This window comes from Juglans regia, chromosome 16 (genome assembly GCF_001411555.2).
Source record: "Juglans regia cultivar Chandler chromosome 16, Walnut 2.0, whole genome shotgun sequence".
Taxonomy (NCBI): Eukaryota; Viridiplantae; Streptophyta; class Magnoliopsida; order Fagales; family Juglandaceae; genus Juglans; species Juglans regia.
The window spans coordinates 9,345,996-9,361,248 of record NC_049916.1 but is presented as its reverse complement, the minus strand read 5'-3'; the positions used below and the strand labels follow the sequence as shown (position 1 = coordinate 9,361,248).

The following is a 15,253-nucleotide window of genomic DNA, read 5'->3' as shown; positions in this document are numbered from 1 at the left end:
ATTTTTTATTATATTTTGTGTGGGATTTGACGAGAAGGGGTGAGATAATTTCTATATCAAAACGAGTCATAATCACAAAAAAATTTACAAAAAATAAATATATATATATATATAAAATGACGTAACTTGATGCGATTCGTTAGATTATAAAATTATTTTATATGATAGATCTAAAGTATGAACAAGGATAAACTGAGTGAAAACAACTTTTGATTTTTTCCCCTAATCCACTGCAGCACAAGAAGAAGTGGACCCAAATTCGAAACTAGTGTGGACCACTTCACATTAATATGCATACAGACATTACTATCAATTAATTAACTCACATTCTCTTCCTATATATACTCTACCATCAGTCACCAATTTCGTCTCAGGAAATTAGAGTACTGGAAATATTAGTTTTTAGTTGGCCTCTTGTTCCACTCGTGCTAGCTAGCTAGTGAGTGTCCAGTGCAGTTCAGTTCAGAGCTTAGTATTGGAGATGGCAGAAAATGGTCACAAAGACCTTGATGAGAAGCACCTTCTGCTTCTCCAAGACCACGAGGAGAAGCACTTCATGTCAAGTGAGATTGTCCGTGACATCATTCTCGGTGTTTCGGATGGCCTCACCGTCCCCTTCGCTCTTGCTGCAGGTTTATCCGGTGCCGATGTCCCGTCTTCCATTATACTCATTGCTGGAATTGCTGAAGTTGCTGCTGGTGCCATATCTATGGGGCTTGGCGGGTATATATATATTCCTTAAAATTTTCTTTTTTAGTTATTTATATATTTTTTAAAAGCTCATTTTTTATTATATGTCGGGGGATTTTTCAATAATAATATTGTATATATGTTCTTCAAAGCTAGCTGTTTAAGATTCTAAGGATGCATACGCAGGTATCTTGCAGCAAAGAGTGAAGCTGACCACTATTCCAGGGAACTAAAGAGAGAGCAAGAAGAGATCATTGCTGTTCCTGATATAGGTTGATCTCCAGTACCTTCACGTTTGTCTTCTTCTCTACACCATCACATTGCCCAAGCATGGAGTGTTTTCACTGATTCATTTTATATATATATATATATATATGAAAATTTCATCAAGGAAAATATAAATTCTATTCCTTTTAATTATGTCCGAACATCTAGATAGATAATATTAAAATTCTTAATTAATATATAAAAATTATCAATTAGGCTCGGGAGACAGACACTTGATTAATAGTGAGAGATAATTTTATAAATAGTAGTAAGATAGTAGTAAGATAGTTTATGAATAGTAGCTAATAAGATAATTTGAGTTAAGTATTTTTAGATTTTCGAAAATAAGAGACAAAAAATTGAATAAAAAATATTATAAAATTAAAATATTGTAAAAATAAAATAAAATTGCTAATATAACTAAGAAAAATACTATTATGCCCACTCCTTTTGACACCTCCATTTGACCTCTAGTCAAATTTTTTTTTTTTTTGTTTTTTTGTATTATTTAGTGATTAAGAAAGTGATTTTAAATGTATTGGTATATTTTTTTATTTTTTAAATATATTTAAATATGTTAAAAAAAATGTGAAAAAAAAAAAAAAAAAATTTATGCTGGCAGTATGCCCAGCGGTCAAGATGGGGCGACATAGTAGCCACACCCTATAACTAATGATAACTCCCAATGGGAGCTGGGAGGGGTGGCCGTAGCAGTATTACATTATCAGAACTACTTGAGCAGTATTACATTATCAGAACCATCATCATAGTTACCCTCATGGTCGAAGACTAGAATCCTTGCTTTTTTTCACTAGCCCACGGCCAATATCACACATGATCATGATGTTCTTAACTTTGTTTTTAATAATCTACTTTTTCTTTAGTTTTTTGGGTAAAGTAAGAAGTTAAAGTGTAATTAATCATATCTTAAATTATGCGTTCACAAAATGCAGAAGCCGCCGAATGTGCAGAAATATTAGCACAGTACGGGGTCGAACCTCATGAATATGAACCTGTTATTAATGCTTTAAGGAGGAACCCTCAAGCTTGGGTTGACTTTATGATGAAGTGAGTTGATCAAAACCAATGTTTTTTTTTTTTTTTTTTTAAATGAATATTCACGATCTAATATGATCTGATGATCTGAATGGATTTAGGTTTGAGCTGGGACTGGAGAAACCAGATCCAATGAGAGCACTGCAGAGTGCCCTAATTATAGCCATTTCGTATGTACTGGGTGGATCGGTGCCCCTAATACCATACATGTTAATCCCAGTTGCTACGAAGGCTCTTCTTGTATCTATTGCTTTAACCTTGGGGGCATTGCTATTTTTTGGTCTTGTTAAGGGTTATTTTACGGGCAATCAACCCTTCATAAGCGCCTTCCAAACTGCCCTCATTGGAGCCATTGCATCCGCAGCTGCTTATTCCATTGCCAAGGTTTTCCAGCGAGCATAGTACTGCATGCATGCACCATGATCCTCATCATCGTCTAACAAACTAGTTTACTTCTTCTTCTTCTTCTTGATCTTCTTCTTCTTTTCTTTTTTTTTTTTTTTTCCTATTTCTTTTGTTTGGATTGGAGTTTTCTGATTGAAAATGGTTTGTATGCCCTTCTTATATATGATATTTAGGCAGTTGGGCTAATTTATCGATCCATATGTTTCCATATATCTTCTTGTATAATATATATGTTTAATTGCTGGCATTACGTACGACAGTTTCAAATGCATGTTTTTGCTAGCTAGAGTAGGACTAATATGGGCTTAAATACAATGTTTCTTTAAGTTTTCTGAAGATAATTAATAGGCCAGTTCACAATTCAATATTTCCCAAGCATTTTATCTACTTTGTTTCTGAAGAAAAAAAAAAGAAAAGAAATACAAACCAAATGTCTTGTTTTGTTACAAGAAAATTGTTTATTTATGACTAGTTATTTTCAGTAAAAATAATTATTTTCTGTTAAAATGAATCTGATTTTATTGCAAATATATAGTTGTTATCGTCGCAAATAATCCGTCACAAATATTTATTTTTTCTATAATGTAGATATATATATATAAAATAAATTAATTCCCTTTGTTACAAGGTCAATTGGGTATGTGATAATTGGACATCAAATTAACAAAAGAAGTCGTAGCCATTAGTTGATAAAGTAGGAGTAGTACTATATATAGTTCGGGACTGAAGGAATTATCCATGCAGCTAACGGTCAAACCATATGAAAACGACGACCCATTTCTAATTCGAATTAAGCAACTTCCCAGCTTGGATATATAAGAGGTCCGTGATTCGGACGATTCATTAATTTCCAGAGTCAGAAGTGATCTTGCTGTTGGGGCTTTGTGTAGATCAGGACAAAATAGTTACTTTTGAAGTGCTATTTTGGAAGGGCAAACCCAATGCGCGCGTGGTTGTTGTAGATCATCAAAGTAGTGTTGAAGGAGTTTCGATTAGAGTTTTGCGATGTCAGGAGAGTAGCAGTACTTTGACTTTCCAACCATTGATTTTTCTTTTGGAGACAAGTTTCAATGTTTTGAAAGGTCAATTACTAATGATGACGGGAAGGCCAAGGAATATATAAGAGGGGGAAGTTCATTCGTTTAGTTGGAGGGAGAAGCATGGGAGGATAGGAGGTCGCTTGTTGTTGGGAGATGTTTTTACTGAAGAATAAGTTAAATTCTTTGTCAGTGTTGATGGCTTTTCTTGACTGATATTCATTGGTACGGAGGAAATGGAGTATGGCTTGGGCTTCATCTGTCAAAGATGAATAGATTATCCACAAAGAGCGAGGTAGTGGGATATAAGAGAAGTGTAGATGAGATATAAGAGCCAATCATGACAATGGATCCCCCTGGTGCATGAAAGCTTCACTTAGACTTGAAGGGTCCAAATAAGGAGTCATTTATGAGGGGGAGGAGGAATTATGGATATACCCACTTAGATCCATTGGTTCCAGTACTCAGGAGAAAAGCTGACAAGTTTAAAGTAGGCACAGAAGGAAAGACTTATTGCTCATTCCTATCAAAAGCTTTGGCCATATCAATTAAAAAGGTCAACAATTCACTCATTCCGTTTAATTTTCTGATTTAGGAGGATTTCATGGACATAGATCGATAGTGTTTTCTTGGATTTGGAGGGATTTGTTTTGGGAGGCGAGGGCTGGATTTGTGTTTTTCTTTTTGTGATGGGTAGTACACGACATTACTGTTGGGTTGGTAGTTGGAAACGTGATTTGAGTGGTCAAATTTTTACTCATCTTGGCAAATAGTTGATTCTGTCTCAAGATATGTAATGTGATTTGCAATTGTTTAACATGGTCAAATTCAGTTTTGCTATACACTAAGATATCAAAAAAAAAAAAATCAAAATGAATCTTCTCAAATAGGGCATGAAAATAGTGTTTATCAATGACTAAAAAGTGGAGAGTGCATTTAGTCAAGCCAATGGTATGACTAAGAACTCATAGTGACCTTTATGAGTTTTAAATGTAGTTTTGGCAATATCTTCATCCTTCACTTGAATCTGGTGATAACTAGATCCTAAATCCAGTTTAGAATAGATTCGAGAACCACATAATTCATCTAGGAGTTTTTCCATCACCGAATTAGGAAACTTGCCTTTCACAATTTCTTTATTCAAAGCTATGTAATCTATACACATCATCCAGCTGCTATCTGCCTTTCTTACTTACTAGCAAAACTAGAGATGAAAATATGCTCTGACTTGGGCGTATCACCCCATTTTTCAAAATCTTTATTACTATCTTTTCAATTTCCTCCTTCTGAAAATAAGGGTATCTATAGGGTTTAATAGATATAGCCTTAGATCCAAACTGGAAATCGATAGCATGGTCATGAGACCTGTTAGGGGGTAACCCCTTGGGCATAGCAAATACATCCTAGTATGTAGATAACAGGCTTTGAACCATTTGAGGAGGTTGGACAGCTTCTTGTTTCTCTCTAAGATGCAACAACACTCATTTTCTTTCCAGATTCCTCAATTTCAAACTAGAGGTCTCCTCTAATAATCTAGTCTACTTCAACCCATTCAAATGAACATTCTTACCAAAAGAAGAAAACTGCATCGAAAGTTCTTCAAAATTCCATAAAATACTACCCAGCCACTGTATCCCAAGAACTACATCGCATCTTGCCAACACCAGTACACAACAGAAAACACAGTTCCTTGTATCATCATTGAAACTGCATCACAACTTCCTTCACTCACAATCTGATTCCTATTGGCCACTTTCACCCAAATCTTTTCTGGAGAACTAACCATCAACTAAGCTTTTTTCATAATTGTTGGATCCACAAAATTGTGGGAACTACTAGTGTCAATTAAATTGACTATCCATTGCATACTAATCCTCCCCTTTATTCCCATTGTTCTGGGACCTACAACTCCTATAATAGCATGCAAAGATATCTCTAGTTTGCCAAATTCTTCCAAGAAACATAGAGGTTGATTTGGCCCAACTAATTCATTTCCATTCCCATCACTCTCTTCCACACTAGGGATTTCTTTGCAATTTTTTCAATCAAGAATAACTTGGGACTCTTACACGTGTCTAGGCACCATTTAGAGTCATAATAGTAATAAAGACCCCTCACCTTTCCATCTTTCATTTGGGATTGAGAAATCTTCTGAGCTGGTAGGCTAGCCATATTACTATTCTTGGTACTATCTCTCCCAAAAACTAATGACCCTTTTGTAAGTCCATTGCACCCATAGTTGCTGCTAGTTCTTGCCATTTTCTTACTGACTTGTACATGTTTTTCCTGAATCTTGGCGAGTCCATAACAATTGTAACTACCTCGAAAACATTCACATTTAGTACACATTTAGTAATACGTAGAGTAATATGTGACCATTTAGTACACTCACACAGTCTCCTCTATGTTTTCTCTCTAGAGAAATAAGAGGAGTTTTCTCTACTGCGACTCCGTCGGGATAGATTACTGGCAAAGGAACGAGATGGAAGGAAGTGGGGGAACTTATGTCTAACGGAAGAAGAAAATGAATTGATAGCGCTGGGAAGTGAAATTCCTGAAGAAGTGAATAGGAGAGGGTAACACAGTGTGGTGGGAAAGATTTGTGCAGAAAGATGAATAAGTAGAGAAGTATTGAGTTCCACCATGGGGAAAGTGTGGAAAGTCAGCAAACTAGCATCATTTATAGAGTTTCACCAAATCATTTTCATTATTACGTTTGCTACTGAAGCAAATAAACAAAAATTAATGGAAGGGTGACCATGGTTATTTGATAGTTTCTTATTTGTGTTGAAACAATTTGACAGCTTTACCTAACCGCACCTGATGAATTTTGAGCCAGAGCGATTTTGGGTACAACTCCATAATACGCCTTTGGCATGCATGAATAAAGAGTATGAAACACATATTGGAAATATGATTTGAAGATTCAGAAATGCTGACGTCCCTGATGACGGAGTGGGATGGGGGAGATTTCATCGAATCAAAGTGGAATTAAGTTTGTCCAAGGATATTACTAGAGGGCGGACAATAGTAATTCAAGGACAGCGTATATGGATCCCTATGAGATATGAAAAGCTCCCCAAAATGTGTTTTCATTGCAGAAGGATAGGCCATGACTCATAAGGTTGTCAAGGAGATGGAACTAGGGACCAATTTGGACCCTGGTTACGAGCAGAAGTTAGCCAAAAAAAAAAGCTGTTGAGAAGAGATATAGATTGAGGGAAGAAAAGCATTTAACATGTAAAATCGAGGGATAAAAGGCATAGTCCAGATGGGGGTTTGAGGTTTCGAGACTTATAGTGTTTCAATATGGCAATGCTAAACAATGTTGGAGGTTATTACAATATCCAAACTCTATGGTAGCTTAGATTTACAAAGAAAATTATTTCAAATAAAGGAACCTGTTGGATGCAAAGTTTGGTCGAGGACCTTCTCTGATTTGGAGATGCCTTGGGTTTGGCTTGGATCTTAAGAAGGAAGGACTTAGGTGGAGGGTGGGAGACGTAAAAGATATTAGCATATGGGGACACAAATGGTTACAGTCTCCTTCATCTTCCTGTGTCCAATCTCTAGCTGAGAATATAAATAAAGATGCTAGAGTGGAGGTCTTGATAGATGAAGAAAATAGAAGCTGAAAGACATATTTGATAATTGAAAATTTTGAGAAGGAGGAATAACAGATCCTTAGTATCCCTATTAGTAAGACTTGAGGGAAAGACAAGAATATCTTAGGACATCTGCTGACGGGAACTTCACTGTGAAAAGTGCTTATTATGTGGCATTCTACCTAAGAAAAAGGCAACAGCGAGAGACTTCAAAGAAAGATGTTGATGATAGAAGATGGAAACAAATATGGAATATGGAGGTGCCTGGGATTGTAAAGAACTTCATTTGGAAAGCTCGACAAGAAATACTCCCAACTAGACAAAATTTTTCACAAGAAGAAAATTTTTGACAATCATTTATGTCCCATCTATAAACTTGAAGAGAAATCAGTGGTTCATGCACTATGGAGATGCATTGCAGCTAATGATGTGTGGGCTGCCCCTGAGAGCCCGATACAAAAATGAGATACAAATGATGGAGACTTTAGTGAAATGCTTAGATAAGTTTTAAAAAGAGGACCTGAAATGGGTGGCAATTACAATGAGGAGAATATGCCTTAGAAGAAATTAGTTTATTTTTGAAGAGAAGTTGGATAGCCCAAGACAAATCATCTTGGCCATTGATGATCTACTGGAAGATTATAAAGCTACATAGAGAGGTGGTAAGGAAAATCAAAATCATGGACCAGAAACAAGCATCACTTCAAGGTGACCAGGAAATGATAAGTTAAAAGCAAATTGGGATGCTGCTTTAGATATAAATAATAAGAAAATTGGGATCGAGATCATTGTTAGAGATAATGAAAGGGAGATAATGGCAACTTTGAGTGCACAAAAGTAGTTTCAGTCCAAACCAGTGTTAGTAGAATGTTTGGCCTTGTGGAGAGCAATGGAACTTTGTATGGAATTGGACTTCCAGAATGTCCTTTTTGAAGAAGATGCTCAAGTGGTAGTCAATGCTGTCAATAGTGAAGAAGAATATTGGCTATGGTATAGTCAAGTTGTTGATGATATCAGAATGCTTACAACAATATCAGATTGGAAGGTTGCTTTCACACCTAGAGCTGGGAATTACGTGGCTTATCAAGTAGCAAAATTAGGCCTTTCATGTGATGATGAACTTGTAATGTTTGAAGAAGGTCCTGAGATTATTTCAAGAAATGTTTTAAGAGAAAAGTTATGTATTTGACAGTTTATATTGAAATAAAAGTGCTAATTTTTGTTTTTAAAAAAATTGAACAATTAGTTAAAAGTTAAAAAGTAACTTATTAGCTTAAATTTTACTTTTAGAATAGCGATTGCTCTAATAGATCGGCCAAAACCACCTGACAAGCATGTGCAAGACTGGATAACAGAAAGTATCAATATAGACGCAAGACTTATGTTGAACAATTTCAAATTTTGGGAGACCGTTAAAAAACATTGATCTCAAAATCGATGTGCGCATGAAATTTGAAGCATATCCCTTATTACAACTCTACCATATCTATTAGTTTTCATATTGAAAAACATCCACCACTCTCATGTATAAAGTAATGAGATGATTAAACTATTAGACCTATCTAGTATAACCCTTCCCACATTACCTCCAACTTGGTTTCCAACCTTTAGTGTCATACTAGCAAGTGGCATGTCGTGGACTTGGAGCCAAAACTCCTCCCGGTTGAAGTGAACTTCATTGATAGACATGTGGCCTTCAAAAGCTTGTAAACACAGTAGCCACCTATCAAAGGACCATGGCCTACCTCTCATCACTCGTTGCCTGTCTTCATCTTTATTGAACTCAATAAGAAATTTATTGGTTCCTACCTCTGAGTATTGTATCCAATCTTAATTCCTCCACACCTTTGTCATTGTGTTCTTAAAAGCTTCCTTATTGATAGGTTCATTAGAAATAATCATAGCCAACTTCTCATGTTTCACCGCATTCTCCATTGTGTTATGTGAAAGAATCATCTCCTTTCTTTCTTGCTCAGTAAGGGAAAACCCTTCCCATTGCCTTACCAAATCTTCCCCTATGACACTCTCTTCAAAACAGCCAACACTGATCCAAGAGAAGATACTCTCTGCAGAAGAGACAATAACCTCACCCCCCAAGGAGGACTCTTAGGTCTAATAAACAAAAACACGAAGAGATCATTACTTTATACACGAGTGGTGGATGTAAAGAATTTATACTAGATAGGACTAATAGAGGGAGTAAAGATTTTTTTTTTTTAACTTTTGTGAATTTTCTCTCAAAAGAGATTTAAAAAAATGTTTAAAAGAAATAAAATTTACGATTAAAATTCTCGGTAGTGGACATAGCAGTCCCCTTTTCTTCAAGGAAAAATGCTATTTTGTCCACTCAATTTACTCCCTCATTTTGACACCTTATGTATTTTATTTATTTATTTTTAATTTTTTTCTTTACTTAATAGTTTAGGAAGTGACTATTAGTATATTGATATTTCTTTTATATATTTTTTTAAATGTTTTAGAATGATAAAAAAATATGAATAAAAAAATATGAATAAAAAAATTAAAAAAAAATAAATACACCAATTTAACCTAGAGGTCAAATGGAGCTGTGCTACTAAGGCAGCAGAGTAGCACCACTCTTTCTTCAAGTGCTAATTGTTGCTATCACCTTGCTTGTCCTTATCTCATAAGCGTCCTTTGGTCTCTCTACTTTCGGCTCTCAAAATCATAGAGATATAATAACAATTTTTTTTTTATAATTTTTAATATTTATATTTTAAGCGAGGAATATTTTTATAAAATAATAAATAAAAAATCACTTTATATAATTATCTTTACTTTAAAACATAATTATATAAACAATTGTAACAATAATTACACATATATCATTATAATGTGAGGAGTTGTTCTACACAACTTCCCTATTGTTACTCATCTACCACATATCAGCTTACATGTAATTTTTTTTTTAATAATTGAAGAATGCATTCACCCTTCCGCATGCATTCTTCCTGCTGCCATTCTCACTACCCGTCATCTACTTCCACCACCATCTACCCACCTCTAATTTTTATAAAATAATTTATTAAAGTAAGAGAAATGCTGCTATGCCATCTAGTATCGCTTACTTTGCCTCATCGATATGACACCACCACTTGATGCCACGTGACCTATTAAAAAATAAAAAATATATTCATAACACAATAGAACCTGAAAATATAAAAAAAAAAAAAATCGAAACCCTATCATCCCCTTTACTCTTTTATGTTTGTATTTTTATTTATTTTTAATAAGTCACATTGCACCAAGTGGTGGTGCCACATAAATGGGGCAAAGTGAGTTGTATAACTGAGGCAACATAATAATATTTCTTTTAAAATAATACGGTTTTATAAAAATATCTTCAATTTATAATGCAATTGTATATAATTGTAAAATGAGTCAAGTATTGATTACTCTTACAAAATCAAGGGTCCTCATTTTTGTTTCTTCTATTTTCGGCTTTGATTTCCTTAGACATCACGACGCAGGCCCACATAGTATGTCCACAACAGTACGCACCCGCATGTCTGGAATCTTTTCCAACACAACACAAAAGACCTCGACCTCTCCTCCATTTATACACACGCCGACACGCCCATCTACTATAATGCTCTCAAATATTCTCTTTCTTTTGTTTCTTTGTCACGTCCCTAACATCACATTCTGAATCTCGCATTCTCTGTTAAAAAGGAACCAAAAGCTTAGCTTCGCGAGTCGCGACCCTCCTCCATGGCCACTATTGATGAGAGAAGACACCTAGACGCCGAGAAGCAAAGGCTTCTTAACCAACACAAAGAGAAGCACTTCACTGCAGGTGAGATCGTCCGTGACATCATCATCGGCGTATCCGACGGGCTCACCGTTCCCTTCGCCCTAGCTGCTGGCTTGTCCGGCGCCAATGCCACGTCCTCTATCGTCCTCACCGCGGGCATCGCCGAAGTCGCCGCCGGCGCCATCTCCATGGGACTCGGCGGGTATATTTATTTGCTCTACTTTTACCTGTTTGGTTGCTGAGAAGATGCTGGAAAAGAAAAGAGAAATTTTGGAGTGAAATGTTTTTGAATTTTGACGCTTTATCACCCAAACAGGCAAGGAAAAGAACTTAATAGAGAATTTACTCTGGAAAAAAAATAAATGAAAGTAATATCGACGCATTAACCTGACAGTGCACCGCCTCGAATAGGATCATCAGTCAGTCATTAGAAGATTTAAAACTTTAATTTTCTATGGGACGTAAAACGGGTAATTGTTTTATTAAATTTCTGAGCAGCCAAGCGGAGGATTAAGGAATTTGTATACGGCTTGTTACATTGGCGAGATTCTGTGCAGGTATCTTGCAGCAAAAAGCGAAGCCGATCACTATACGAGGGAACTAAAGAGAGAAGAAGAAGAAATCATTGCTGTTCCTGATACAGGTCAGGACCTTTCTGTTTCCCAGTTGTTCTTTCTTCATTAGAAAAGTTTTCCTCCATTAAAATTCTGCAAATGCATATGAAAAATGGTATGATACGAAATTGTAGAAGCGGCGGAGGTAGCGGAGATACTGGCGCAGTATGGGATAGAGCCACATGAATATGCCCCAGTTGTGAATGCTCTAAGGAAAAAGCCCCAAGCATGGCTCGATTTCATGATGAAGTAAGTTTATGCCTTTTTTGTTCTTCAAACAAATTGATAATGAATGTGTAGCTATATGAAATTTGAATCCTGGATTGAATTGGAACCTGTGCATGAAATTTACCTGTTACTGTAACATGATGCATCACTTAAATTTGTTGAATCTCTGATTCATTTGAGAATATGTGAGGAAGATTTGTTGACCATAGTTTGCTTTAAAAGAAAAACAAAAGAAGAACAACATTTTGGAGGGATTGGTCCGGACTTACAAATTAAATCCAGCAATCTAGACATTCCTGAGGGGTTCTTCAGCAGTATAGGGTATTGCTAGGATCACTCTTTTTTTGGCTAGGATCACACTCAGTGAAGGGTTACAACCTTTTTTACTTGAAAACAAATAAAGTCCATAAAGGAGGCTTTGTTGACAAGAACAGTACAGGCTCACACGATAAAAAGCTGCTTTTGATTCTTTAGTTTTGCTAAAAGTTGGTTTTACTTTTGAAATGTGGACAAGCTCATGTGGTCCGGAGCCTAGAACCAAGTCATGACTCAAAACTCATTTGGAGAAAATAATTGCAGTTGCCATCATGATTACAAGTTCTCACACTTTTGAGTACAATTTCCTCTTTTACTTACCCTTCTTTTAGAGCTTATTGGATGAAGCTGATACGAATTTTGGATACTTCTGGATGATACTTGATGCCTAACAATTGTTTTACATTTAGAAATTTGTTGAGGTCTCCCTTTACATATTAAAAAAATGAAAAATAGAATAAAGAAGGGAAGGAAGGGTGAGATTATCTTATTGACGAATATTGATTGAGAAAAAGGTTGCAGTTTGCTGTGGCCTATAGAATAAAAGGTTGCAACGGCCCAAATCTGGGGCCTCTAGCAAAATATATGGTTGTCTAAAAGAGAAGTATATGAATAGAAATAGAAAATACTTATTTTCTTCCAAATTATACTTCCTTGTTAGGACTTACTACAACAATTTTCACACTTTTCATGCATAGAACTCCCTTCTCCACATTGAATATATTGTTTGACGCCTTTTCTTTTTTCTTGATTATGGGAACTCCTTGAATAACTATGGGAGTAAACATACCCTGCGACAAAATAACTATGGGAACTCCTTGAATGATGCAGGTTTGAACTTGGATTAGAGAAGCCTGATCCAAGGAGAGCCCTGCAGAGTGCATTCACAATTGCCGTTGCTTACATCCTGGGTGGATTGGTACCCCTCATCCCATATATGTTCATTCCCAGAGCTACAGATGCTGTGGTGGGTTCTGTGTGCTTAACCTTAGCAGCGTTGCTAATCTTTGGCTATGCCAAGGGTTACTTCACCGGTAATAAGCCCATCAGCAGTGCCCTGCAAACTGCCCTCATTGGAGCCATTGCATCGGCCGCTGCTTTTGGCATGGCTAAGGCTGTGCATCCATAACCTTGTAGCTAGATTGGAGACCTTAAGCTTGCATCCCTTTCCATTATTTCAAAATTTGGAACTTTTTCTTTGCTTTTATGTCTAATTCAATCATAGTTACTGCCATCGCGATACGATCCTGGGTTTTCTAATTATTTACGATGGTTTTTTTTTTTTAATAAAAATTTGGTTGAGGAATTGCCTCTCTACTGATTCCCAGATGCCCTTCCTAATTCTCTTTGCTACTCATTGCCCTTCGTAATTCCATTTCTTTGCACTGCCTCTATGCTGAAAACTTGTTGCAAAATGTTTTGGCAATGAAGAATCCATATCCTTCAAAAAAAAAAATGTTGCGGATTCACTTAATTTCATTGCTAATAACTCCCATCATAATTTAACGCTCTTGAGCCGTTGGGTTTTGTTTGCTCTTTTGGTAAGAAAGAAATAGAGCATCAATCTGCATTCTGTGTAAAGAAAATGTGTCAAACTATGATGAGCCATATACTAATAATCAGCTGATGATCTTGACTTGCACAGAAAGATTAATGATGAGTGCCGGGAGAAAGATCTTCAAGGGGCTCTTTTCTATCCAGCTAGCTTTCCATCCTTGTTATCTTCTAAGAAAGGGCTATCTGGTAAAAATCTGGTAGGATAAATGGAGCATGATTATCTCTTCGAGTAATGTTAAGAATAAGTCGTAAATGTACAAGCTTTTTGTAAAAATGTGAGCCCCATCAAGAAAAAAAATGAGTTTTTCATACTTTTTCATAGTAGATCTACTTTTTTATAAAAAACTTGCGCGAGACTTGCTCATTTGAGACTTGGCTGCTTTAGCCATGCATGCCCCAATTATTTTCTTTTGGCTGAAGTAGCTGAACTACAAACCCAGGGTTTTGCATGGCCATTGCTAGGAAGGACCGCATTGGCTGCTGATTCTTTTCTATACCTTGAAGACTGTCTTTCATGTTTTCACAACTCCTCTCAACTTATTACATCTCATCTCATCTAATCATTACAACTTTTTTAAATTTACACATAAAATAAAATAAACAATTCAACTTTTTCAAATCCAAAACAAACGAGTCTGCATTCTTGGTACTGCCCAAGTTTGACCAACTCTTTCATAAGAGCATTCTTAGATATATTCTCGATTTCCAGCTTTCATAATGCCAAGTTTCCAATTTTTGCCCCCTGGTGCATCACAGTTGTAAGGTGGCTGCAACTTGTTTTTACTCTACGGACATTGATATATCTTTAACAAATGCTTTTGACCTCGGACAAATCCATACAGTATTGGCTAAAATAAAACTCGAGTTAGTAATTAATAGAGTATTGGCTAACACATTTCATCTTCTTAAAATGATTCACTAATTTGCAATTTACCTGAACTCAAACAAAATCCTTCTTTACAAGGACAACTTTACATCAATTAGCCATCTCTCTCTCTTTTTTCCCCCTTATTTATTTGTTTTATTTTAGAGCAATGCTACTCTTCATTCTGAATTCTGTCGTTTCCAATCACACATGATGATGTGTTACATTTCAAATATATGGCTTCTTCTATCAACCACTTAAATAACATCCACTTGAAAAATCTGTTACATCGACAAATGTGAGTGTGGACGACAAAGATTAGGATGAAGAAGAGTAAAATATAATTACTCTTTATTTTATGACACAAGTTTTTTTTTTTTTTTTAATGATAAACGAGTACTATGTTTATGATATTTCAAGAATAACAACAAAAGATTTATTTTACCATGCTCATATTTATTTTACTGGACATGATTCAAATTATTTTAAACATATATAATGCAGCTATATTGTTCTAAACAATGGCTGTTCTTAACAATTATATAATAAATTAGGTCAATTTATTCTTGAAGAGATACGGATATATGCACATTAGGTAGTACCAAGGAAGATTTCCTTGAGGATTTTAACAGCCTCATTCTCTATTCTAAACTAATGCAGGGAGGTCGCATTGTCTAAAGGTCTTTTTTTTTTTTTTATATAAATAATTTGATGGACCTGCAACAATGATAGCTTTAAGGGTATCGATATGGCTGTCGATTACTTTCATCTAGTCATAATTAATACCTGGTTTTGTGTACAGCCACTTCAATCGTTATCAGGGTCAAGGAGCTTCGAAA

General features: G+C 35.7%; 2 protein-coding genes across 2 annotated transcripts; both read left to right on the top strand.

The window, feature by feature from the left end:
• The first annotated feature begins 382 nt into the window (after positions 1 to 382).
• On the top strand, positions 383 to 2,614 carry LOC108980201 (vacuolar iron transporter 1-like). Its single transcript, XM_018951062.2, has 4 exons — positions 383 to 723; positions 877 to 962; positions 1,911 to 2,025; positions 2,115 to 2,614. Exons 1-4 carry the CDS (start codon positions 482 to 484, stop codon positions 2,413 to 2,415), a joined length of 744 nt encoding a protein of 247 aa, XP_018806607.1. The 5' UTR covers positions 383 to 481; the 3' UTR covers positions 2,416 to 2,614.
• Positions 2,615 to 10,639: 8,025 nt separating this feature from the next.
• Positions 10,640 to 13,234, top strand: LOC108980203 (vacuolar iron transporter 1-like). The gene is made up of 4 exons (XM_018951064.2): positions 10,640 to 11,037; positions 11,393 to 11,478; positions 11,584 to 11,698; positions 12,824 to 13,234. The coding sequence occupies exons 1-4, from the start codon at positions 10,793 to 10,795 to the stop codon at positions 13,119 to 13,121; spliced, it is 744 nt and encodes a 247-aa protein (XP_018806609.1). The 5' UTR covers positions 10,640 to 10,792; the 3' UTR covers positions 13,122 to 13,234.
• Positions 13,235 to 15,253: the final 2,019 nt, after the last annotated feature.